The following is a 27,460-nucleotide window of genomic DNA, read 5'->3' on the forward strand; positions in this document are numbered from 1 at the left end:
TTGTCATTAAATAAGGAAGGGGAAGGGATAGATTTTTGATTAGTTCACTTGGAGGAAGGAATTGGAGCAAGGAGTTGGGTAATAAACCTCACACCTATTGACATGAATCCAAGTTAGAGAACGTACAGAGACAAAATAGTGCAAGTGCTGGAAATGGGAGCAGAAATTTATTATTAAAATTATATTTTCCCACAAAGCTCAGTTTTATTCACACATTAGTTTTACATTCTGTGCGGCAGCTTTTGTCTTTTCCAATCCTTCAGATTATAGCTTTCCCTTACTCAGATCTTATCTGTTTCCCAAAGAATACAGCCCCTTTGTACATTGTGCAGAGATGTAATGTGTAGGAAGCAATTTGGAAATTATTACACGATACCTCAATTTTCAAAATTCAGCATTTTACTTTTGAAACACCTTCATGCATACTTTAGCCCTTTGTTCAAAAGTGGATCAGAACTGTTGTCTAATCTCTTCTTTCTTTTTACCCATTCCATAATATCTTTAGCTCTGCCATTGGAGTGAAACGCACCTATTCGAAATTCTTATTAATTATTACTACAAAAAATAACATTCACCCTTTTGACTAAACTTCCAAAAAATTGTCCTATTCTGTCTCTCACCACTCTCCCCAGTCACCCTGCTCCATAGTACAGAAGTATACTGTAAAAATCACTCTCCAAGTAGAGACAATGTTTAACTCATGTTCTTCTAACCAAGGGAGAACTGGACAGCTCCGGCAACTCTAAAATCTGTTCATCTCTATAAACCTAACTCAAAGCCACATTTTTATTACTACACCGTAACTGCAACTAAAATGCACTTTCCATTTGAGATTTCAAATATTTAATAAAACAATACTTTTAGTCATAGTCATACTTTATTGAATCCAAGGGAAATTGGTTTTCGTTACAGTTGCACCAAAAATAATTAAATACTAATATGTAAATTATGGAAATAAGTCCAGGACCAGCCTATTGGCTCAGGGTGTCTGACCCTCCAAGGGAGGAGTTGTAAAGTTTGATGGCCACAGGCAGGAATGACTTCCTATGACACTCAGTGTTGCATTTCAGTGGAATGAGTCTCTGGCTGAATGTACTCCTGTGTCCAACCAGTCCATTATGTAGTGGATGGGAGACATTGTCCAAGATGGCATGCAACTTGGACAGCATCCTCTTTTCAGACACCACCATCAGAGAGTCCAGTTCCATCCCAGCATCACTGGCCTTACGAATGAGTTTGTTGATTCTGTTGGTGTCTGCTACCCTCAGCCTGCTGCCCCAGCACACAGCAGCAAACGTGATAGCACTGGCCACCACAGACTCATAGAACATCCTCAGCATCGTCCGACAGATGTTAAAGGACCTCAGTGGTTCATAAAATGTACAGCGTAACACTTAGGAATACGGGCAGGGAAATAAGGGAACACAGAGTATTAAAATGAGGAAGAGAGTTTTGAAATCATAGTGCTGATCATGAATAACAACCTCCTAGGATGTTTCTTTTTAAAGTCTGGTGGGAGAACACTGCAGGATCCTAAATAGAGGCTAAAGCCATGAAATTTTGGCTTCACACCAAAGAGGGAATCCATCTAACTTTATAAGAAGCATAGCATCTATGCACATCTTAAAACTAATTGTGTAGGAAGCGGAGGGAGACATCTAACTTTCCAGACTAGAGAAACTGTAGAGCAGGGTGTGTCAAACTAAAATAAGGAGATCCAATACGCTCAGGAATTGGAGTTACAAGGCCCATACTAGAAAGCATCCAATATCCAGGTTCTTTTCTAATAATAGAATTTTAACAACCCACCATCTCCATCGCTTTCCTCTTCCAACACATCCTTTCTCTTTCTCTTCACCATTTACACCTTGGACTTCAACTACTGCACAGAGTCTTGTCATCTTCAGAAGTTTTCGGATGACTCTGCCATAGTTGGATGCATCAGCAAGGGAGATGAGGCTGAGTACAGGGCTATGGTAGGAAACTTTGTCACATGGTGTGAGCAGAATTATCTGCAGCTTAATGTGAAAAAGACTAAGGAGCTGGTGGTAGACCTGAGGAGAGCTAAGGTACCGGTGACCCCTGTTTCCATCCAGGGCGTCAGTGTGGACATGGTGGAGGATTACAAATACCTGGGGATATGAATTGACAATAAACTAGACTGGTCAAAGAACACTGAGGCTGTCTACAAGAAGGGTCAGAGCCGTCTCTATTTCCTGAGGAGACTGAGGTCCTTTAACATCTGCCGGATGATGCTGAGGATGTTCTACGAGTCTGTGGTTGCCAGTGCTATCAGGTTTGCTGTTGTGTGCTGGGCAGCAGGCTGAGGGTAGCAGACACCAAGAGAATCAACAAACTCATTCGTAAGGCCAGTGATGTTGTGGGGATGGAACTGGACTCTCTGACGGTGGTGTCTGAAAAGAGGATGCTGTCTAAGTTGCATGCCATCTTGGACAATGTCTCTCATTCACTACATAATGTACTGGTTGGGCACAGGAGTACATTCAGCCAGAGACTCATTCCACCGAGATGCAACACAGAGCGTCATAAGGAAGTCATTCCTGCCTGTGGCCATCAAACTTTACAACTCCTCCCTTGGAGGGTCAGACACCCTGAGCCAATCGGCTGGTCCTGGACTTATTTTGTAATTTACTGGCATAATTTACATATTACTATTTAACTATTTATGGTTCTATTACTATTTATTATTTATGGTGCAACTGTAATAAAAACCAATTTCCCCCGGGATCAATAAAGTATGACAATGACTATGACTAGCCATCCCTCCTCCCCTACTGCCAACCTCTTGGCAAACCTTTGGCTAAAAATTTCTTTCTGTTTAGAATTTGAACCAAAGGGTTATTACAGTAATGCTATTTTGTTTTTCTGAATTGTTCTGTGGGGTGTGTAGGAAGGTGTGAGGAGAATATTAATCCATGTATCTTAGAACCTCAGAAAGCACATATATTTATTACACTTGTGCTAAATCTGAGTCACACATACTTATAAAACTAAAGTACTGTGCAAAGGTCTTAGGCACATCCATATATATAGTTGGGTGCCTAAGATTTTGGCACAGTACTGTAATAATTTTACATCTTGCACTTCACTGCAGTCACAAACAAAAAAAATTGATTTCATAACATATGATGATAAACCTGATTCTGATATGCATCTCTATTTTAGGCTGAGAATGGGAAGGGGGCAGAGAGAGGGCAAACAATGGAATCCTGGTTGGGAAAAGGGGAAGGGAAAGGGGAGGGAATGGGACGCAGCAGAGAGACATTCTGTAATGATCAATAAACAAATTGTTTGGAATCAAATGACCTTGCCTGGTGTCTCAGGGCTTGGAGTGTCTGCACCTGCATCACACCTCCGTTCTGGCAGCCCTTCTCTTTCACCTGTCCCACAATCCTCCCTCACCATTCCCAACATCCTTTGCCCCCACCAGATTTACAAACAAGCACTCCACTCCATGTTGACATATACAGGGCTGTACAAAAGTCTCAGATACACACATATGTAGCTAGGGTGCCTAAGATATTTGAACAGTACTGCAGATTCAATTTATTTTAATGTAAAGAAATTGGGTTACTCATTTGTTGGAAAGAGGAGAATTAACAGCGACGTGAAAAACTTTCCTTTTACACCATGTGTGCTTGGAACCTGGAACACATTGCCTGCAGATGTGGTGGAAGCAGGTTCACATGTAGCCTTCAAGAGGAAGCTGGTTAAGAATATGGTGAGGAATTGTTTGCAAAACTATACTACAGGGTTGTGAAGAGTTAACTGCTCTGATCGAGATCACCGAACAATTTGCTGGAGGAGTTCAGTGAGTCGAGTACCAACTGTGGGAAGAAAGATTGTCCTCCCACAGATGTTGCTTGACCTTCTGAATTCTTCTAGTATCTGCACTCTATTTTTCCTTCTCTGCTCTGGGAGAGAACCAGATTGACACAATGGCTTAATGGCTTCCCTCTGTGCTTTAACCATTCTCTGATATGATAATCCCATAATTTAAAATACTCTGGACTGCATCAATGTAAACAGAAAAGTTTCTTGAAATCTGATTGAACTAATTTTGGTTCTTTTGTGAACTTCTGGCTGTACTACATCCAGATTAATTTGCATGAAAACATTGAAACTGCACAGAACTTTCCATATACACTGCAACTGCATTCTCTTCATGATTAAATTGTTCGAACTGTCTTCTTCCACAAAGAAAAACATACTTCATTCTTTCATCAGATATAACATTGTGGAACTGTAGATTTAAATATATTTTTTTTTATGCTGAGTTACATCCTCGAATGTGCTGGGCACATCATCAGTGATGTAACATGGGGTCCTTAGGCATTTCGGGTCTTTCAAAATCAGACACTCTGGCCCAGGCGACCCAGCCAGGGTTGATCAGGCCCTGTGTTCTGTGCCAGCAGCATTAGCCCAGGAGTCACACCTCTTGATCCATAGCCATCTGGAGGCTCGCTCGCAAGCTTCTGTGATGGTCCAGATGGCTCTTTACTTAGCAGTCCCTGTAATGCCAAGGAATGAGTTGGTGCTACACAGCACACAGCCAGCAAAACCTCCACACTCCACCTCAATAGGCTTGCATCATGCCCTCCACCTCTGTCTCTGGCACAGCTCTACTAGCTTCTGGTATTTGGCTTTCTTACACTCAAATGTTTCCTCAATCCGGTCTACCCAGGGAACTGTCCGTTCTACCATGACCACCTGCTCTGAAGTTTCTAACAGAATAGCCATGTCAGGCCTCAGGGATGATGATGCAATGAAGTCAGGGAACTTTAATTGCTTGCCAAGATCGACTTTCAGTTGCCTGTCAGATGCCACGGTGAGCACGCTTGCTGGTGATCTGGGCTGAGGCTGTGGTTGTTCTCCAGCTTTAACAAAGGCTATGGGCTTTCTGGGTTGGTGGTGGTGCTTTCTGTTATTAATGCTCAAGCAGATACTTTCTGCCACTGCTTTCAGTACCTGGTCATGGTACCAGCGGTAGTGGCCATCTCGCAGAGCTTTCTGGCAGCTGCTAAGGATATGTTTCCAGGGTCCCTCAGCCAGGGCAGAGGACATGATGGTGCCTCACTTTTGCCGCAAGCAAACAGTTTCACTGGACTCAGCAGTGAAAAATAGATTTAATTATACGTTAACATTGAAAAAAATTCTGTCACTTGTATGCAAGTTTCTCCAACCTATAAGAGAAATCTGAAAACTAAGCATTGTTCAACTTCCTGATCAGTCTGAGACTTGAGGAACATCTGCCACTGAGACACATTGGAATAGAATATGGGATTAGTGGGCACTGAACAAACAGTTGGTGCAGCTCACTGTGTGGAGTATGCTGGATGCCAGCTACTTCAGTGGAGGAGCTGATCCACGAGTTTTCGTTTATAGAGAGGGACTGAACCAGTGATGGCAAAGTGAAGTAAAATTCAACCCAGGCAGACATTGTGGCACAATTTTTTTTGGAACTAGCAGGCACATTCCAGCTACCCTTGGCACCACAGGGTTTGAAATTCTTTATGACCGTTTAGAAATATTCTCCAGTGTTCCCTCTGAAAATCATTGGATGAATGCTGAGATTTCAGTACGAGTAACCAGAGTTTACCAAAGGTAAGTCCTGCACAATTATATTGGAATTACACCCAGAATTCTAACAGCATGGACCCAGTTTACATAGCTAAATATCAGGGTGGGTTTATCACCCATTTAGATGCATGTCTCAATACAAATATACATGGGCTTTAAGCCAGCCAAGATATTTCCCCACTCAGAGATATGCTATGAACTCCTGGCAACAATTCTCAGGCTCAGAATTGACAGTCATATTTTTAATTTCACTTTCATGTTTCTGATGCATTTGCGAGTTGGATTAAACAGTTGGCATTCTTTGAAATTTAATTCTTTGAAACATTTTGATTTATGCTATGGTGACATGAGAAAGGGAAACTCAGAAAAACTTATTTCAGCAGTAGCTAAAATTTTATCATTAGAAATTAAGGAAATGATCATTTTTGTTCAGAACACTAACATGAGGATTACAAAACATACTTAAGAAATAAATCATGGAGTTCTTTCTCAGAAGTAATCTTGCTATTAGATCACAGGTATGCTATCTTACAAATAATAGTGTCACAGTCCCAACCATTAATTCCCCATATTCTCCTTATTCCCTTTGATGACGACACACCTGGTTTTCATCAAGTCCTGCAGCATAAGAAGCCGGGCTTTGCACCCACTAGTTGCCAGATCGTTGGTTTTGCCAGTGTGGTAATTAACATTTCCCGGCCGCTTAGGATTGTGTGTCCTAAGTTTTGCTTCAGTACCGAGAATTACCTGTGAAACTCAGTCTCTCCGTGAAAAGATCAGTTTTCTAAGTTCTACTCCAGTTCTGAGGTTTACCTGTGAAACCCAGTCTCCCCGTGTCAAGATAAATTCAAGATAAATTCTGCCTGTCTCCTGCCTTCCTGCTCTCCCTCCTGTTTGCCTTTCAATGCTCACATCCAAGTCTGCATCCTAACTAAATCTCCATGCCTGTGTCCTGTGTTTGGGTTCGCCTCATTCATTGCAACAAATAGATTCAAATTAATTGAAATAAATATATCAGACATAACCTCAAAATTTAATATGAGTATATTATCTAACATTTCAAGGTTGGTTTTCAGGAACAGATTACATTTAATCCAAAAAGAAGATTACCACAAATGCATTAAACTTTAATCCTCACCAACTTCATGGGGACTCATCACTGAAAATACACACAGAGTAAAAGATAAAATTCAATTGCATAGCACTGTTAATTTAACAAATAAGTATTCCTGAAGTAATATGCAGTGAACTGTCATCTTCATGTAATTTCACAATACTCCATAAGTTCAACTAAGCATTGTTTCACTGAAATCAAAGATCAGTAGCTGAAGTAGAAATCACATCAAAAGGCTTTATAACTCGTGCAATATTCTGTTTGTAATATTGTAGGGAATATAAGAGCAAGTCATTTTCAGGAGCTGCGCTCAGCTGCATCATATTTGGATGTATTCAATCCAATTTCATGTAGAGCAGGATTGCACCAGGCAATGGTCACGAAGCATAAAATGGCTTTTATGTATGACTTATGCATCAAAATGGTTGCAGGTTGGCCCATTTTTCTAGAGTTAACGTTGTTCCAAATTAACAAAAAACTATTTTGTTGACCTTCATACTTGCTACCTCATTGTTAACCAGTGAGTGCTCAAGTATCTGGACACCTGCCACGTGAGCAATAGGGAAATCTGTTTCCAGAGTTCACTTCTATTTTCATACCTTGCATCATCATTACTGCTTATCTGCTAATTGGAAATAAATCAGCAATAGCTGTACTTACAGAACTGCAGGCTGAGGCTCAGGACAGCCAGCAAGGCAGCAACTGCCAGCAGAAATAGAAAACGACTTCGTAATAACATTGTCATAAACGTTTTCACATTTCCATTATGACTGGACTTCCAACTCGCTCCCTCCTGTGAAAGCAAATACAATAAGGCAGTCATGCACAATAAAAAAATGAAAATGTCAATTCTCAAGGTACAACAATGTAATTGGGTACTGGAAAGAACTTAAAGAATGAAGCCTCTGTTGCCATGGCAATTTTCCTTACTTTTGAATAGTTTTTAGTTCCGACTAATGGCTTGTATTTACTCTAGGATGAAGTACAGGCACATTTAATTATAAGATCAAACTCATCAGCTAAGGAATTTCTGCTACATTCTTCTAAAATACATGCTCACATGCAAATTTAGTCAAGACTGTTTAGTCTCTTCTCTCTTCTCCCAGCACATCCTTAGGTTGTGTTAGTTGTTAACGCAAATGATGCATTTCACTCTGTGTTTTGATGCAAATGTGCAAAATAAATGTATTTGATCTGATCTTCTCTTCTAGTGAGCGGAAGGTACAAAAGCCTAAAGCACTTATCACTAGACTCAAAGACAATATCTACGCCACTGTTATAAGACGATTAAATAGTTCCCTAGTGCAATAAATTGACTCTTAAATTGACAATCTACCTCAATTCACAGGATCTTGCACCTTTTTGCTCACTTGCACTGCACTTTCCCTGTAGCTGTTATACTTTATATAGAAGGGAGATTAAAAATCTGGCTTAGACATGCCACAACAACCTCTTACCCAAAGTCAGCAAAACCAAGGAAATAATTATTGACCACAGGAGAACAAAAGCAAAAGGTCCATGAGGCAGTCCTCATTAGGTGATCAGAGGTGAAGAGGGTCAGCAACTTCAAAATCTTCTGTGTTTTGATCTCGGAGGATCTGTCCTGGGTTCAACATGTAATTGCCATTACAAAGAAAGCATGGCAGTGCCTCTACTTTCTTAGAAGTTTACATAGATTTGTATTGTCATCTAAAGGTTTGACAAATCTCTACAGATGTGCGATGAAGAGTTCATTGACTGGATGTATCATGACTAGGTATCGAAACACAAATGCCCTTGAATGGAAAAACCTACAAGAAGTCATGGATACAGCCCAGTCCATTATGGGAGCCCTCCCCACCATTGAGCACATCTACATGGAGTGCTGTCACAGGAATGCAGCATCTATCATCAAGGACCACCAGCATCCAGACCATGCTCTCTTCTCACTGCTGCCATTAGGAAAGAGGTACAGGAGCCTCAGGGCAACACACACAAAATGCTGGAGGAACTCAGCAGGCCAGGCAGCATCTATGGAAAAAAGTACAGTCGACGTTTCGGCTCAAAATGTCGACTGTAAGTCCTGCCAAAGAGATTCAGCCCGAAACGTCAACTGTACTTTTTTCCATAGATGCTGCCTGGCCTGTTGAGTTCCTCCAGCATTTTGTGTGTGTTGTTCGGATTTCCAGCATCTGCAGATTTTCTGTTGTTTGTGACAGGAGCCTCAGGACCCACACCACCAGGTTCAGGAACCCAAACCTTCAGACCCTTGAACCAGAGGGGATAATTTCACACAACCGAACACTGAACTGATCTCACAACCTACGGATTCACTTTCAAGGACTCTTCTTCACAATTTCCTGATATTTATTGATTATTTATTTTTGTATTTGCACAGTGGTTGTGTGCAGTCTTTCATTGATTCTATTGTGTTTCTTTGTATTACCATGAATGCCCACAGAAAATGAATCTCAGGATTGCATATGGTAACATATATGTGCTTTGATAATAAATTTACTTTGAGTTTTATTCTGCATTGCTATTGCTTTACCCTGTTGTACCCCATTGCACTGTGTAATGATCTAATCTGTATGAACAGTATACAAGATTTTTACTGTATCTCAGTACATCTGTCAATAATAAACCAATTCCAATTCTAGCATACAAACATACATAGTGGACCACTCAGCCTCTCAACCTTGCTATACCATTCAATAAGATTATGGTGAATCTCATTCATATCTCCCATTCACTTCTGCATCTACCTACAGTTTTGTCCTGTCCTCGCTTACCTACCTCTGTCTTAAAGGTATTTAAAATATTTAGTTTCTACTTTCCTTTAGGAAGGGTATTCCAACTACCTCTGAAACTCAGAGAGAAAAAAACAAAATTAGCTTATCTTGGTCTTGAATGGTCTTATCTTAGTCTTATTTTTAATCAATTATTCCCAATTCTGGATTCTATCCTATCCATGTCGACCCTGTCAAACCCCCTCAGGATCATAAACATTTCAATGAAATCCTAATAAAGTGACAATTAGAAAGAATGAATGCATACACCTCTAGACATGAACAATAAGTATTCCCTTTTCATGCACTGCAATCAAATTCAGATACTGCTAAACTGCTAGCATATAATGAGACAGGCAAGCTTTTACTCAGAGATTTTCTATGGAGAGTTAGCAAACAGCCAAGACAGACAGAGCACAGTTCAGTACCAGACAGTACACATCAGACAGGAAGTCACTAATTTAAAGCTGTACTTTTGAATTGATTAAATAACATTAGCATCAAATAACATGAAACATTAAGAAGATATATCAGTGAAAATGACAACTTGAAATATATGACTTAATTAGGATTTCTAAATCAACAAAGTTATTTCTTCCCTGTTTGGTACTCACAAGGAATGGGAATATGAAATACAGAATTAGTGTAGTTTATTTTTATTTAGTGTTACAGAGGTCAATTCTGATCTTTAGGCAACATATCACTGCACTCAAAATGTTATCATGCTCAGTGAATGAAGTGATATTATAATCATAAATATGCTGGTGTAATTTAAAGACAAAAGCCACTATTTTAATAACAATGAACCATTTAGTTTGGACATTAATTTTCTTAATTATAGATCATCTTTCCATTCAATCATTTAACAATTTTCCTTTTCCCTGCTTTATCCCTCTGTAATAGATACTGAAATACAAAGTGCAGCTATATGCAAGATCATTTGGAAGCAGCTGCTGAGAACGGGCTTCAAAGGCCAAACACAGAGGAAGACCTATACTCAAGGAGCTACATGAATGAATATTGATGAATAAACATTCTTCTTTGCCTGAAGGCACTCATTCATTGCAGGATTGCATATGCATCAAAATATTCCTCATATTTGAACAAGTACTTGCATCACATAATAGAAGTACAAGTAATGGCCATGAACATAGGGCTCCCTGATGTCTCAATCTGAAGGCTGATTTATTCTTGTGTGTCAAATATATGCCGCAGGTACGGCATAGTTGTACTCTATGCCAACCCTACGCTGTAGCCTAACGTGCACCTCTCCCAAAATGTAACTACGCGTCGCGGCGACGCAGACCGAACAACAGTGATTGGTCTGCTTGATAGCATCACATTTCCTCCTACGCTGCAATAGCTTCCCATTGGGCTTCCATAAAGCTTTACAGAACTCCAAAGTTATGGAGGACCCTGTGCTTGACGCCAGTTTGTAGCTAGCTGCTACAGCCTGTTGACTTCCACCTGAAGCTAAAACTCGAATGGTGATTGCCAGTCTCTGAGTATACCGTGCATACACTGATGCAAAATAAATGGTTGGAGACGATGAACCAAATCGTTAAATCTACCTGCTGACATCCGAAAATATTTGAAATGCATTTCCTCGTCCATGTCTCTCAGTGGCCGGACAAGCACAGAAAATTTACCCTCCTTCAGTTTCAGTTGCCATTGTTTGAAGTTTGAGTTTCTTCGTGTTGTGTTTTCAGTGGCATAGAAACCCCACCGTCAACCAGCGTTTTGGCAGTGAATTGCAGAAAGATGCTGACACACTAACGCACAAGTATAAATGCTCACAATGGCGTAGCCCACTTGCGTAGGCTACGGCGAAAGCTAGTACGCACAAGTATAAATCAGCCTTAAGGCAATGAACAGCTGAGGAATATAAATCCAGGTGGCCTGGATTACGTTCCTAGTTTATGCTGAGAGAATTGATCTGAATTAATGACAGTACCCTATTTACAAACCCATCCTATTACTGCAATCTTTGGTATACCAATAATAGAACAACATCATCTGACTCCCTCAAATTGTCGGATGATTGCTCTTGTTACACTAATGGCTAGAAGATCCGTACTATTGAATTGGAAAGAGATTAATCCTCCTACTACGTTCCAATGGTTTTCGCAAACTATGTCTTGTTTAAATTTAGAAAAAATTAGAAGCGTCATTTATGACCTTTCTATTAAATTTGAAGAGATTTGGAGACCATTTATTCAACACTTTCATATGATGTAATTTGACCATTTCCAATTCTACTTTGTTATTCTATATACGGGGAGAGGAGCGGAGTTACCGACACTAATGGTCTTATCTGAGGTATCATTATAGCCCATTCTTTTTCTTTTTGTTAATTTAGTTTTCTTTCAGCTGGTTTAGATTTTTTTTCTTTTTTTGGGGGAAATTTTTTTTCCTCTTTTTTCATGATACTTTTTCTATTTTTACCTTATATTTCCCTATATTAAAGTTGTACTTTTTGAGACTTTGGGAGGCTCATGAATTATGTGTCAATGAGGTTACATTTGTATAAAGTATTTTTTCAATAATGTAATCCCAGTTTCTCTGTATCTATTTTTCTGTAATGTATATGATGCTGAAACTAATAAAAAGATTGAAGAAAAGAAAGACAGTACCCTAGTGATATACACAAATCTAAGCAATTTTGATATAATATCCTAGCAAGAGGTCAATGCCTTCAGAAGAGGAATTGGGGATCCAAAACTGATCAGGAAAGGAACTGAAAAGAAGTTTGGCATTTATACTCTTTAGACACATAGCAGATAAAGTTAATGGTAAAAATCTAAGTAAGAGATTGACTCCCACTGTGCAGGGTCTGAATTGATCTTAGCTGGGTCAGCAATTAGGATGCCAAGGGCTAAAGAAGCAAAGCAAGTTTTCCCATTCCTATGGCCTCTATCCAAAAGGCTATGTGTCCATCACCCCTAATTAATCAAATTTCACTGCAGTCTGCGCACACAAATGCAATGAATAATATTTCTCAGGACAAACACTGTTCACTGAACTGGATTCCAAGCAAGGGGCAGTGGCTTCGAAGAGAAATTTGACCACAGAAATAAAACATTTGTTTTGGGAGGACACATGCATTGCTCTTAAGGCCAGCACTTACTGCATATCCCTAATTCCCCTTGAGCCACCTTTGTGAGCCACTATTAGCCTTCTGGTAAAGGTACTCCCAGAATGCTACTATTCATAAACATAAAACATTTTGCGGATGCTGGAAATTCAGAGCAACACAGCAACCTAGAATGCTGGTTGGTAGTGAATTTTATGACTTAAATGCACTATTGATGAAGGAATAACAACACACTTACAAATCAGGATGCTGATTTTGGAGTAAAATCTGAAAAAAAAAATCAAAGAGTAACAGACTACCCTGAAGGGAGTTAATTAGATAAATCATCAGATATAAATGATTTTGTCCAAATTTAAATCTAGGAGATATTGTGCTACATCATGGAATCTGCTGAACTTCCTGAATGCCAGAAGCTATGCAGACCAAATTAGCAGCATATTATTTAATCTTGTCTTTGAGAAGTTTTGAACTCACTGTGGGAATACTCCTGCCAAATGAAAAGTTGGTTGTACTATTGCCCTGGCTTAGATTAGCAAACAGTGTAGACCAAAAAAAAACATTGCTCAAATATACGGTGTACATAACTGCTGAGTCATCAGTGGAGTTTAAACCTTTTATTTTTAATTCATTATTTTTGAGCCAATGTATACAGTTTATACCAACAAATGCTCTCCCACAGAATATTATCACAAGTATTCCTTTGTACAGGAATGTTCCTACTCTGAACATCTGCTTGAAGGGCTCTACCTATCCAAAATTCTGCTTTTCTTCTCTTGGACATATCTGCAAAAGTTTTATATACAATGTTGTAGCATGGATGAAATCACCGGAGAGATAGAGTCACTGGTAGATACAAAGCAGCTTCTTTATCTGACACAAGGTACAGCAGGCATCTACCGACGGAGACACTTTCAGTAGAAAAGGTCTGCTAGCCCAATGTGGGCTCGATATTTATCTGCTAAACACAAAGGCAATCACTACTTAAAAAGTTATAGACAATGCATATACAATGCTTCCTATTGAAGCTACATACAAAATATCACACCACCTAACTTCATCCTTTCCTTCTGATGCCAATATGTCTGGGTTGGTATCCACAGCCTTTAGGAATGCAGTTAAATCCACAATACATTTATTTGGCATTTTATGTGCTAACGTAGAAGACAATTAATATTTATAATGTATAGATAATACTGTCTTCGAAACTACAGCATCTGGTCAAACTACGGCACCAGAAGCATCTGGTATTCACACTTTTTAGGAAGCGCATTGTTGTGGACTCAATCCACAGTACTTTGTCAAGTAGTCAAATAGAAGTCTGGTGGCCAAAGTCATTTAAGTGTAAACAAATCATCTATCCAAAAAAACTCACTCTAACATACAATGACTGGATGACTTTGCTTATGTAAACAGAGGAGGGAACATGGAACTGTTTTTTGTAAAAAAAATGTGGTTATTGGGGGATTTAACTAAATTGTTCTAAATTACAATGTTTGACAAGACACACATTATGGTCATACTGCTTCATAAGAAAATGGAACAGTTAGAAGCCAATCAAAGCTTTCAACCAGCCCCTATATTCAATATGCTCACATCTGATCCAACCTTGGCCTCAGTCCCACTCTTCCATTCTGTCCTGATGCAACGTGCTTCCCTTGTAGTTAAACATTTGTGATCCACCATCTTGAATATGTTTACTGACACTGAATGTGTTTACTGTCTTCATGGTACTCCAATGCAGAGAATTCCAGAGTCGCAGCCCTTGACCATAAGACAAAGGAGCAGAAGTAGGCTATTCGGCCCATCGAGTCTGCTCCGCCATTTTTTCGCCCTTGAGAGAAAAAAGTTCCTCATCTCCATCTTAAATTGTGAACTCTTGTTCTTATGCATAGTTTTTTTTTATAAACTCTAGTATATTTATTTTCCTGTTAACATTTGCAAAAGAAACTAATCTTAAGGTAGTATATGATGGCATATTTATACTTCGATAATAAACTTACTTTGAATGTTTAACTTTTTTAGCTTATTCGGAAACTAAGCCCCCTAATTCTAGATAACTTCAGTTGGGGAGACGTTGTTTCACCATTCAACCTGTCAATCTCTCTGAATGTTTCAATATGATCACATCTCATTCTTCCATATGCCACTGAGCATTGAAGAATGAGAGTCAACCTACTCAACTGTACTTCATATATCAAGCACTTCAACTCAGGTCCATTTCCAGTGAAATTTCCCTAAATTATCTATTCCCTTCCTTAAAGATGCAGTTCTCCAACTGTGGTCTCAATGCCCCTGGAAAGCTGCATCAAAATTTCTCTTCTTTTGTGCTCCATACTTCTTATAATAAAGACCACACAGTGCCAGAGTCAACTTTCATCTGTCAGGCTCTGGAAATGCACCTATAAATGTTTTACCATGTTAGGTCAGCTACACAAATTAAAGTTGTTGCATAATTTGGTATACATTTCCAATTAGCCCAATCAGTGCTTAAATACTAAAGACCTAAAAAAATACAGGGGGTTATTCCAAGAACTAATTTTCATTGGTGATCTTGTTGGTTATAAGGACTTAGTTTAAGATATAGCTAAGGAATGTTGGAAGATAAAAGAGTTGTGAATCTTTGAAATGCCAAGTAGATGTCTGCAGAATAGAATTATACCCCCTCCCTGAGAAATACTGAATAGCTGACTGACAGGAATAGTTTTATTTCACTTACACATCACAATAAGTATTTAGTTTAAAAAACTACATAATGATCTTGATATCGAAATTTATCCCAAACTAAAATTGTACACTGTCCCTCTCATTTGAATGCCATACTCCAATTTATTATCATAAGTGGCCCAATTTGCATAATACAGACATTGTGAACTATAATAGCCAGGATATTGTTACTATCAGTCTAAGAATGTCTGAGGACTGTTGCATCTCACGTATTTTATTTGATTGATAGATTGATAAAAACTTCATTATTTGAATGAAGCAGATGATAAAATATCTGGCAATCACAAGCATAATTTCAATGTAAATTATTAATATCTTCTTTTGTGGTTACTTGGATTGGAGGATGATTTGTTTCCATGTTGATTTTGTAGATTCTGAGGTGGATATTGGGACCAATGTAGGAACATAGCCTCTTTTGCAGAGGGGCTGGTGTAGCCAAAGGGGTGGACAGGTGGGTAGTTTGTAAGGTGATCTGCTCTTTCTGTTGCATATGTAAAACCCCAGTGTGTTCCTTTTTCACAAACTTAAGGTTCTTTGTATGATTCCAAATGGCTCTTCCCCACTTTAGGCAGTCACGAATCAAAAATTCTCAGTAGACAGTAGGAATGCAGCAGTACATCAAGGTGGCCTTGGGCACAACCTTGAATCTTTTCTTGTCTGCCATGTAACCTCTTCTCATAACAGTACTTAGAATAGTAGTGTCTGCTGCCAAGGATGCAAGTGACATGAACTACCCAATATTGTCAAATGAATGTAACCAAGACCTCAATACTGGTGTCATTGGTTATGGAATTGCTTCACGTTGGTATGCTGGATCACGTTCAAGGACTCATCAGAGAACTAAACCATTATCTTGGAATACTTACTTTAAATGCAAGTTGACTTAGAACATTTACCAAATCAGTATCGGGCAGAAAAAACTAAGATCATTGTTCAGTTGTTCATAGGAATCAGCAATTAAAGAACGACTTGATAAAATCATGGACGACCTTAAGTGGATTCTTGATTTCCCCAGTCGCAGACCCCAGTCAGTTTGGATTGGCAACATCATCTGTTCCACAATCTCCATCAGCACAGGTGCACCACAAGGCTGTGTGCTTAGCCCTCTGTTCTATTCCCTTTGTACTTAGAACTGTGAGGCTAAGCACAGCTCTGTTGCCCTATTTAAGTTTGCCAATGACACCACTGTTATTGGATGAATCAAAGATGGTGATGAATCAGCATGTAGGGGGGAGACTAAACATTTGGCTGAGAGAGGCCACTGCAACAACCTGTCTCTCAATGTCAGCAAGACCAAGGAAACGACTATTTGTTTCTGGAGGAAGAAACTAGAGGTCCATGGGCCAGCCCTCATCAGAGGATCAGAGGTGGAGAGGGTCAATAATTTTAAATTCTTTGGTATTATCATTTCAGAAGATCTGTCTTGGGTCTAGCACATAAGGGCCATTACAAAGAAAGCATGGCAGCACTTCTACTTTCTCAGAAGTTTGCGAAAATTCAGCATGTCATCTAAAACTGACAAACTTCTACAGATGTGTGGTGAAGAGTATATTGAGTGGATGCATCACGGCCTGGTATAGGAACACCAATGCCCTCGTGCAGAAAAGCCTACAAAAAGTAGTGGATACACCTAGTCCATCATGGGTAAAGCTTTCCGCACCATTGACCACATCTATACAGAGCACTGCAGCAGCAAAGTAGCATCCATCATCAAGGACACCCACCATCCATGCCATGCTCTCTTCTCACTGCTGCCATCAGGAAGAAGTTACAGGAGCATCGGGACCTGCACCACCAGATTCTGAAACAGTTATTACCCCTCAACCATCAAGCTTTTGAACCAGAGGGGATAATTTCACTCAACTTCTCTCGCCCCCATCACTGAACTGTTTCCACACCTATGGACTCACTTTCAAGAACCCCTTATCTCACTTTCTTGATAATTATTGCTTACTTATTTATTATTATTTATTTTTTTCTTTCTTTCTGTGTTTGTATAGTTTGTTGTTTTTTATTTGCACATTAGTTGTTGTCCATCGTGTTGGGTGCAACTTTTCATTGATTCTATTTTGTTTCTTGTATTTACTGTGATTGCCTGTAAAAAAAAAACTCAGATTTTTATATGGTGACATATATGCATTTTGATAATAAATTTACTTTGAACCTGAACTTTTTGTATTTTGAGAGAAGACTCTGACATTGATTTGCTTAGCCGTTCAGTGAACTTGGAGGATTTTGTGAAAACAGCACGGTGGTATTTTTCCTGTGCTTTTGAAGTGCATTTTGTAGGTAGCCCAGTACCCAAAAGTGCCAAATATCATTTTCTGCATAGAACAAAGAGTGTGCTGGCGCATGTAAGGTAATGGTGAGTTGCATCAACAATACATGCCTTCACTCAAGCACGACTACAAATTTATGGAAAGTGATCCACATCCACCATTAACCTGCTGTCAGAGAGCAGTGTGGTAGAGCACAGACCCATAGAACCATACAGCATTGAAACAGGCCTGTTAGCCTAACTGCTCCATGATGTCCCATCTAAGCTAGTCCCATTTGCAAGCATTTGGCCCATAATCTTTGGAACAATCCAGGTACCTGTTCAAAGGTCTTTTAAAAGTTGTTATTATACTTCCTTCAGCCAATTCTTCTGGCAGCTGATTCCTCACAGATAGGTGCTTTTGTGTAAAAACGTTGCACCCCAAGTTCCTGTTAAATCATTTCCCTCCTCTTACCTTAAGCTTCTGCCCTCTAGTTCTTAATACCCCAACACTGGGGAAAACGATTAACTGCATTCACCGTCTCTGCCCCTCATGATCCTATACACTTCTATAAGATCACTTCTCAGTTTCATACACTCTAAGGAATAAAGTCCTAGCTTGTCCAACCTCTCCCTATAACTCAGTCCCTCTAGACCCACTAACATTCTTGTAATTTTGTTCTGCACTCGTTCCCCTTTGATAACATCGCTCCTATAGCAGCACAACAAAAATAGAAAGTAATACTCCAAGTATGGCCTACCAGTGTCCTATACAATTACACCATGTTCTCCCAATTTCTATACTCAATGCAAGGACAGGTTGGCATGTAAATGTTGATCAATTAGTATGTTTTTTGTATTCTTTAAGAAAATTGAGTTCAAAACAAACTTTGCATTTGTGACTCTTTGGATCAGGTACTATTCAGGCACCAAATCCAAGCTGTCTGAGCTTTGCTTGATTGGTAGTAGTGCGCTCCTGAACCTCTTTCACAATTCTAGTGTGATTCTGCTCATTCTACTCTCTTCTGTCATTTAGACAGACCGAGCTGAAGCCCTTTGATTTGTCACTCTATTTAAACTCCTTTCCCATTTTCAAATTAATTATTACTCCCTCTCCTAAGCTCTTCAGGCTGCTTCAGGATTGTAGCAGGTTGAAGGCAAATAATTCTAATCTTGTGGGTGCCCCATAAATTGGATATTGTGGCATTCAACCACCAAAAAAAAACAGAAACATGAAGTAAGAGCTGGAAGCAACCAAGCCACAGGTCTCATTTTTATCGTCATTCAAATTTGGCTTGAAAACACTCAGCATAAGTAAGTACCAAACCTGTTCTTCCACAGCTTCTGCCAAATCCATTTGTTAATGGAAATCATTCCACTGTGGCCCATCCAATCTTTTACTTGAAGTGAATATCACCATGAGCTCTCCACACCGTTCAGTTTCTGCAGCTAAAGTAAATTTAGCCAATTCATTTAACAAAATTATAAATCCTCTAAATTAGCACTTGTAAGAGATTTTCCCTGAAGCCTGATCCTGCAAGTGAGATGTTTTACTTATCTTGAACCAAGAGACCGGAAAAACTATATTACATATATTTCATATCTACTAGATGAATTTAGTCAAGAATAGTAGAGATACAGCTTTTTATGTAATTATTGTTTGAATGTAAAAGGAATGGCCACTGGAATTAAAAAGAAAATTATCAGTCTTGCATTGGAGATAAAAACATTGCTAGGTTTAATGATGCATAGGTTAAAATGGCTTGCAGATGTTTGAGCACCTAGAAAATCAGCAGAAACAAAGCATGTCCATATTTGAAATCAACTGATCAATAGTTAAATTATGTGTGGAATTAAATCTCATGACATTATCAACAAATATCAGGAAGAGCTGATGTCCTTGTCAGTATCTAACTATTAATCAACAAATCCCAAAATAATCATTATTTCTCTTCGTGGAGCCTTGCTCTGTGCAAATTGGTTGCCACATTGGCAACGAGTCAAGACCACATTTCAAAGATAGCTAATTGCTCATAAATCAATATGGGATTTCCTGTCTCTAACAGTGAAATGTTGTCTTGATTCAACCCAGATGGTTCTGAGGCCGTGAATATATATAGTAAATACTTTTTTCTTTGGTGCTGGGGAGCCCCTGCCATTGTTTATCCAGTTTACCCATTTCTAAGAGCACAATGTCTAATCAGGCAATGAAGGCCAGATTGCTCACCCTTCTGACTGGTGACGTGAGGCAGACTCATTGGAATTCTGTAAAATGGGATTAGTGAGGTTTGATTGAATACAGTGGAATTCAGTATAATGAGATTGGTGAGATGTGAATGGATACTTTAAAATTCTAATCAATAATGGGCTGCCACATATCCTCACCTATTTCTTTCTCTTCCTCTGACTAGCTCAAGTATCCATGAAAGGGGAAAAAAAAGAGGAGCAATTCTTAAAGTTACAGTTTGCTTGTCTACATGATCCTCTACATGAGCACAGCTCCAATCTGCTGGTCAAATTTGCAGGTGACATGACATTGAAAAAGCCTCATTTCCAACAATGATGAGACAGCCTGCAGAGGAGGCACCCTGACACAGTGGTGCCAAGAAAACAGTCTCTCCCTCAGGAGCTGATCATGGATTATGGGAAGAACTGACATAGGCTTGCCCCTATTGACATCAATGGGACTGTAGTTGAGAAGCTAAGTAGTTTCAAATTCCTTGGTATACACATCACCGAGGATCTCACTGAAGAAGTTCGGCATGAGTCCCCATTTCCTCAGGACTTTCTATAGGGGCACCATTGAGAGCATCCTGACTGGCTTTGTCACTGCCTAGTACGGGAACTGTACTACCCTCAATTGCAAGGCACTGGAGAGAACGACGCGGACAGACCAGCACATCTGTGGATGTGAACAGTCCCCTATTCAAGACATTTACAGCAGGAGGTGTGCTAAAAAGGCTCGGAGGAGCATTAGGGACTCCAGCCACTCAACCACAACTGTTTCAGCTGCTTCCGTCTAGCAAATGGTACTACAGCATTTAGGCCAGCACCAACAGGATCCCAGAGAGCTTTTTTCACCAGGCCATCAGGTTGATCGATACTCATTCATTTGATTGCATACTTGACTGTAGATACATGTATACAAAACAATTATGTATACAATTTTAATGTTTGGGCAATATCCTCCCATATTTCCCTTCCTTAATGCTTGTACATAGCGACGGAGACCCAAAATAAAGATTTTTACTCCCTCATGTTGTGAGATGGATGTAAGAAATAAAATTCTAATTCTATATTCTGCTGAACTTTCTATACCCAAGTTTCCTTCACGGACCTACCCTACATGTCATTTTTGAATGAAGGAGGTTGTAAGTATTGAAAATTCTACCTCATATCAAGCAATGCGCGACAACAGATTGTCTACTGCTTTACAGAGCACTTGATTTTTGGGACTGTTTGGTACTGGTTTATTTTTTGATTTTGAAAAGAATTATTGACATTTAAAGATAAAAAACTCTCTTTGAACCAATAATGTTATAACAAGGATAGGATAGCAAACATGAATGGTGGCTGGGAAATTCAGGTGTAAAAAAATATTATTTTTTTATTGGAATGACAAGTTTGCATCAGTAATAATACTCATGAAACTACCAAATTACTATGAAACCCATCTGGGTTAAGGAAGAAATATGTCATCCCTACTCAGATTGATCAATGTCTAACTCCAGATCTAGAGCACTGTGGCTGGCAAGTAATTGCCTTCTGAAATGAACAAACAGGCCAATTGGCTCACGTCCATTGGGAATGGGTGTTAAATACTGACAATGCCAGTCCTACCTATATCCGATGAATAAACGATGACCTCAGTGGGTCAGATCACTATGATCAATTATTTAATTTTAAACATCATATTAATGGCTAGCAGTCAGCTTTCAAGATCCACTTTAATTCCAAGGAGTCTTCCTACACCCAATTAAAATTTCAGAACAGAACTCAGACCATCACTGGATAATCAACAGGTTTTGTTTTTACAGATATTCTGAAATCAATTTTGTCCATACCTCAGAAAATGCAAAATATTACTCAATATTGTAACATTCCTCAACAGCACTATAAGTGGCATCAAAACACAGAAGACTGATAAGAAAGAATAATTATTAACAGTGAAGAGAAAGAGGAAGCTACTTCTGCCATTCATAGGAACAAGCATTTATATGTACATTGTACCATTGAATTTAACAATACCATAGGAGCTCATTTGTATGTGTAATTCTTCATAAGTCAGGTGCTTATAACCTTGGGACAGTCTGTATTTATCATGTAGATACTTCTGAAATTTGCAATGAAAGTTGACAGTAAAATACAGCATTATTTTTTCTTCTATTAATTTCTTCAACTCTTTCTGGATTGTTGAATCTACAAGGAAGCAGCATTACTTCATAGGAAGCAGCATTATCCAAACCCACAAGTGTTGCTATGACAGCAACAGATTTGGTATTTATATTATCTGGTCAGTTAGATAATAAAAGGAATTTCCTGTGCTGCTATCTGAAGCATATGTAATTTAGGATGAAGAGAATTTGGGCTGGGCCCAGTTGAGGAAGTTGATAGTCATAGAGTAATACAGCACATAAACAGACTCTTTGGCCCAACTGCCCAACCATATCATCCTCCCTATTAGTCTCAGTTGCCCACATTCAGCCCATAACCCTCCAAGCCATTCCCCTCCATGTACCTAACCAAATCCCCCTCAAAATGTTGAAACTATACCTGTCAACAACTTCCTCTGGCAGTTCATCCCGGTTACTCACTGCTGTCTATGAAAGGAAATTATCTCTCAGGTCTATTTTAAACCACTATCCTCTTATCTTGTATCCGTGTCCTTTAGTTTTGGACTCCACAACCTGGGGGAAAAATCTATGACCATCCACCTTATCCCCTCATGATTTTATAAATATCAATGAGGTCAACTCATTCTCCTAGGCTCCAAGAAATAAAGATCTAGTGAGGCCAACCTCTCCCTTTTACTCAGACCCTCTAGTGCAGGCAACATCCTCATAGATCTCTTCTGCATCCTCTCCAGCTTGACAATATGGGAGAATGGATCAGCTCATGATAAAATGGCGGAGCAGACTCGATGGGCCAAATGACCGACTTCTGCTCCTTTGTCTTATGGTCTAATATCTTTCCTATAACAGGATGACCGAAACTGTAACAATATTTTAAGTGCAGCCTTACCAATAATTTATATAACTGCAACACAATTTCACTACTCCTAAGCTGGATGCTCTGACTGATAAAAGCCAACATGCTTAACATCTTCTTCACCTCCGGACTACTTTAAGCAAACTTTGCACTTTTACTCCCAGGTCCCTCTATTCCACCATACCCGTCAGTGCCCTGCCATTCACTGTACACATCCTATTCTGGTTTGAATGTCTAAAATGCATCACCTCACACTTACTTAAGCTGCAAACTATATACCAAACCATTTCTCAGCCCATATTCCTAACCGATCAAGATCTCTTTGCAATTTATTGTAACCTGCTTCACAATCAGCAAGACCCACCGCCCCAATTTAGTACCATCACTCTCACTAAATTGCATCATGTAAATTCACTCCAAATCATTCATATAAATAATAACTAACAGTGGCCCGACACTGACCACAGTACACCCCACTTGCCACAGGTTTTGAGCCAGAGAATCAGCCTTCAAACTTCAACACACACAAAAGGCTGGAGAACTCAACAGGCCAGGCAGCATCTTTGGAAAAGACTAAACAGTTGACTTCTCTGGCCAAGACCCTTCATCAGAACTGGTGAAAAGTCTCGGCCTGAAACATTGACTGTTTACTCTTTTCCATTGATGCTGCCAGGCCTGCTGAGTTAGTCCAGCATTTTATTTCTGTTGCTTTGGATTTCCAGCATCTGCAAATCTTCTTGTGTTTGTGCTACTACCATCATCTCTTCTTCCGATCATCGAGACAGTTCTGAATCCCCTTTGCTCCCCCTGACCTTCCAGATCAGCCTTACTCAAGTCCAGATAGACAACATCCACTGTTCTGTCCTTATTTATCTCCTTAATTAGCTGTTTGAAAACTCCAAAAGATAAAAAAAAGATAAAGATTATTTGATCACAAACAAGAGAAAATCTGTAGATGCTGGAAATCCAAGCAACGCATACAAAATGCTGATGGAACTCAGCAGGCCAGACAGCAAATTTGGAAAAGAGTCTCTTTCGCTTCAGGTTATTTTTCCAGTGCAGTAGTTTGGAAATGGTGCAAGTAATGGTTTCCAATAACACTGTTCGAAGATCAGGGTAACCCTGCTCACTGCTCTGGCTAAAATTTAAATCTCAGTCAGTATCAACTAAAACATTATCTGCTGCTTTGGGAACTTTGCTATGATCAATGTGCCTGTCACCTTTCCCCAGTTACAGCTCTCTCATCTTCAAATTGTTGTCTTCAAACTGCTTTCGTGTCTTTTGAGCTGTTCTAAGATTGTGAACAGGTCTGTAAAAGCAGAATCTTTCCTTTCTTTCAAAAGCATGTTTATCGAACAATACAAATAAAACCAGCAGATCATTTATTTTGCTTTCTTCTGCTGAAAATTTGGGATGAAATCTCTGCTGTGAGTCAGCTAAAGCTAATGTTGCATTTTTTTATTTGCCTGTATGACATGGGTATTTTGGTATGTTCATCATTCCAGGTGCGGGAATTGACACAAATACCATGAGCTAGTTTGATTCTTCAGTAGTATTTCCTCTGCATTTTCCCACAGGTAAACTTTTAGGTATTTCATTTGCTGCTTGTTCTTTATGTATGAAGTTTTACAATCTCGGGATATTAATAATTATTTTATTTATTTAGCGATATAGTACGGCCGTTCGAGCCATGTTGCCCTAGCAACTGCACCCCAATGAACCCTAACCTAATCAGTGGGCAAATTTACAATGACCAATTAACCTCCCCATGTTGAGTGATGCAAATTGTTCCTGGCATTTCCTGTTTGTGTTTATAGAATGACTTGTATCTCTGCAAATGGTCTCTGTAAAGTTACATCACCTACTATACTCGTTGCCTTTTGTTGTCAGGTACGAAGTTTGTTTTAAATACTGAGGTCAAAAAAGCATAAACAATTAATAATAATGCACAAGGCATTATTGTAATAAACAGTTTATCCTTATAAAATTCTGTGTACAAATGTTGCCATAGAGAAAGCACCCAACAAAAAGAATCATAAACACATTATTATAATCATATTATTCCCAATTCTTTCGTTTTTACAACAGGTTAGAAGTATAACAATCAGCACATTGTAGCACTTAACAAACCGCCAATATGATGCATTATTAACAAAGAAGCATCTTAGAAAGGACTGTAAATATATTGTTGCCCCCAATAACCCACCATCACTGCACTGCTAGAAGTATGAATCTTCTATAGACTGTTATCTGTGTAGAGGTTAAAAATAATCCGCAGATCCACCTTAAGCGTGTTGAGTGAGGAACATCACTTAGATCATACCGTTCACTATCCAAGCCAACCTTTTCTTTAATATTCAAACTGTGGAGTGAAACAGCTGTTACTCGATCTAATTTCACCAAATTAAGAACCAACTCTTTACACCCCAGGGCAGCTCGGGTGTACAGAGGGGCTAGTCGTGAAGCAGTAGCCGAACCAATTGAGAGCGCTTACCTTGCGTGGTTCTGGAGTGTGACTGAGCAAAGCTGACAGCGTAGCTCGCGCCCAACTCTTTGTGCTCCTTTTGCTTCCCTTTGACAGATGGTGACGCGTTGGGGGTGGGGAGAGCTCCAGTCGTTCCCATACTATCAGAGCCACGTCTCTCCAGAGACTGGAGTGAAAGCGGTTTTCAAAGCTATGAGAGGGGGTGCAGCGGTGAGCGAGACCTCAACCACAGGCAAACATTGAGAACAGCAGAACTCCCAAACCAGAGCCACCCACTCACCTATCTCCACCCAGCTCCCCACCCTCAAATCGTTTTCTCTCTTCTTTCTCTCGGTTTGCCTCCAGCTTCTAGGGAAAAGAAAGTATTTGTTTGAGTAAAATGTAATTGGCTGCCATCTACCGGTCGGGACAAAATACCACACCTGGAGTCAAAACACCTGCACACATCGCGCAGGCCACCCAGATTCACGGCATGACGAGGGAATTAAAACCAAGGCTTTTTTCCAAAGGTTTATTACTCTTATAATTTCGATACTTTTTAATATTGTACATATCTCTCCCATCTATTTTTTCCAGTTTTTTTCTTCAATGTAATTGTTGCCACTGGGGTAACTTTCTTGACCCTGCAAGATTGTCAGCCATCAGAACGGAAAGTGCTTGGAATACTTGGGGGAGGGGGGCAGTCAGCACTCTTGGAGCAAGAAACTGAGCTGACGTTAGAGTTCTAAGACCCTTCTTCAGAAATTTTGTCAGCATGTGTTTTTAATAATCAACACAAAGTCCAGGGACCTCTTCCTTTAGCAAAACTTGTGCCTGGTCCTGCGGGAAGTGAAGGTACTGTAATCCTGCTCTCCAGATAGATTAAGTAGGAATTGTCAAAGGGATGGGCCACCTGTCAAGAATATGCAAAATCACATGTATTACACTCTACACAATGTGACACCCAATAGTGACATAATTCAAGAAAGTGTAGCATTTATGGGTGAAGCCAGTGGGGGAGAAAAATGAAATTGTGAGGGAAATGGGTTTCAGTGAATGAAAACTGAGAAATATGTGTAAATAATCAGAGAAATAAACTGGAACATAATTAAAAGAAAGGAGAATACAAACAACTAGCAAAGGGAATGGAGTTTGGAATCTGGGAAGGTGGATGGCATGAGAGGGAAACCAGAATGGGGAAGGGATAAAAAAGAGAAGAAGGGAGGGGGAGAAATTACTGGAAGCCTGAGAAACCGATGTTTATTTGTATTTGTATTTATTTTATTTCTTACATCCAAGGGAGTAAAAATCTTTATGTGGCGTTTCCATCGCAATGTACAAGCAATAAAGAGGGGAAATGTGGGAGGATATTGTCCAAACACTAAAATTGTATACATAATTGATTTGGATACCTATGTGTACAGTCAGATATGCAACCAGATCAATGTGTATTGATAATCCTGATGGCCTGATGAAAGGAACTGTCCCAGAGCCTGTTGGTCCTGATCTTAATGCGGCGGTGCCATTTGCCAGACGGTAGCAGCTGAAACAGTTTGTGATTGGAGTGGCTGGAGTCCCCGATGATCCTCTGGTCCCTTTTTATGCACCTGCTGCTGTGTATGCCATCAAGTCGGAGGTTACCTAGATGGCCACAAGGAGATCCTGCCTTTTGCAGCGGACAGTGCAAAGATTCTCGACAAAGTGGGTCCCAATCTGTGTCAGGTCTGCCCAGTGTAGAGAAGGCTGCACTGGGAGCACAAACTCATGACTTCTCTTCTCCTCACCTGACCTTCAACTCCCGCTAATGGCATGAAGATCGATTTCCAGCAAGTGCTGAATCTCTTGTGTTTATAACAGAAGCAGTTGTTCAGTTCAGATTACATTTCAAATCTTTTTATTGTATATATATAGGAAAAATAACATGAGTACTTCAAAGTAACAACACTTACAATGCCTCAAAAAAAAACCATCTTAAAGATTGAAAACAAAATTTTGTGATAACAAAAAAAACCTACTAAGCAGGAAAGTGAGAAAAAAAAAGAGAACCCCGGAGTCATGTGTCATACAAAAAGCTTCTAAAAATAAACATCAAACTGCCAGCAAGAAAAGAAAATATACTAAAAGAGTTTACAATTAGATTGTGGAAAAATTATATCAATTAACTCAAATGATAATAACGAGCAAATGAGCCCCATCTTTTCTCAAAATCAAATAAAAGTTCAAAGGTTCG

The 27,460-nt window shown here is 39.5% G+C and overlaps 1 protein-coding gene across 2 annotated transcripts in view; it reads right to left on the reverse strand.

Annotated features, from left to right (window-relative positions):
• The window catches only part of pxylp1 (2-phosphoxylose phosphatase 1), a 225,308-nt gene extending 199,787 nt beyond the window's left edge, over positions 1–25,521 (reverse strand). For both annotated transcript variants that reach the window (XM_063044918.1, XM_063044917.1), the window contains exons 1-2: positions 25,261–25,521; positions 7,376–7,508 (exon numbers count right to left, since the gene is read on the reverse strand). In XM_063044918.1, coding sequence (XP_062900988.1) covers positions 7,376–7,460 — 85 coding nt within the window. In that variant the 5' untranslated portion in view covers positions 7,461–7,508; positions 25,261–25,521. The remainder of the gene's footprint in view (positions 1–7,375; positions 7,509–25,260) is intronic.
• Positions 25,522–27,460: the final 1,939 nt, after the last annotated feature.

This window comes from Mobula hypostoma, chromosome 4 (genome assembly GCF_963921235.1).
Source record: "Mobula hypostoma chromosome 4, sMobHyp1.1, whole genome shotgun sequence".
Lineage (NCBI taxonomy): Eukaryota > Metazoa > Chordata > Chondrichthyes > Myliobatiformes > Myliobatidae > Mobula > Mobula hypostoma.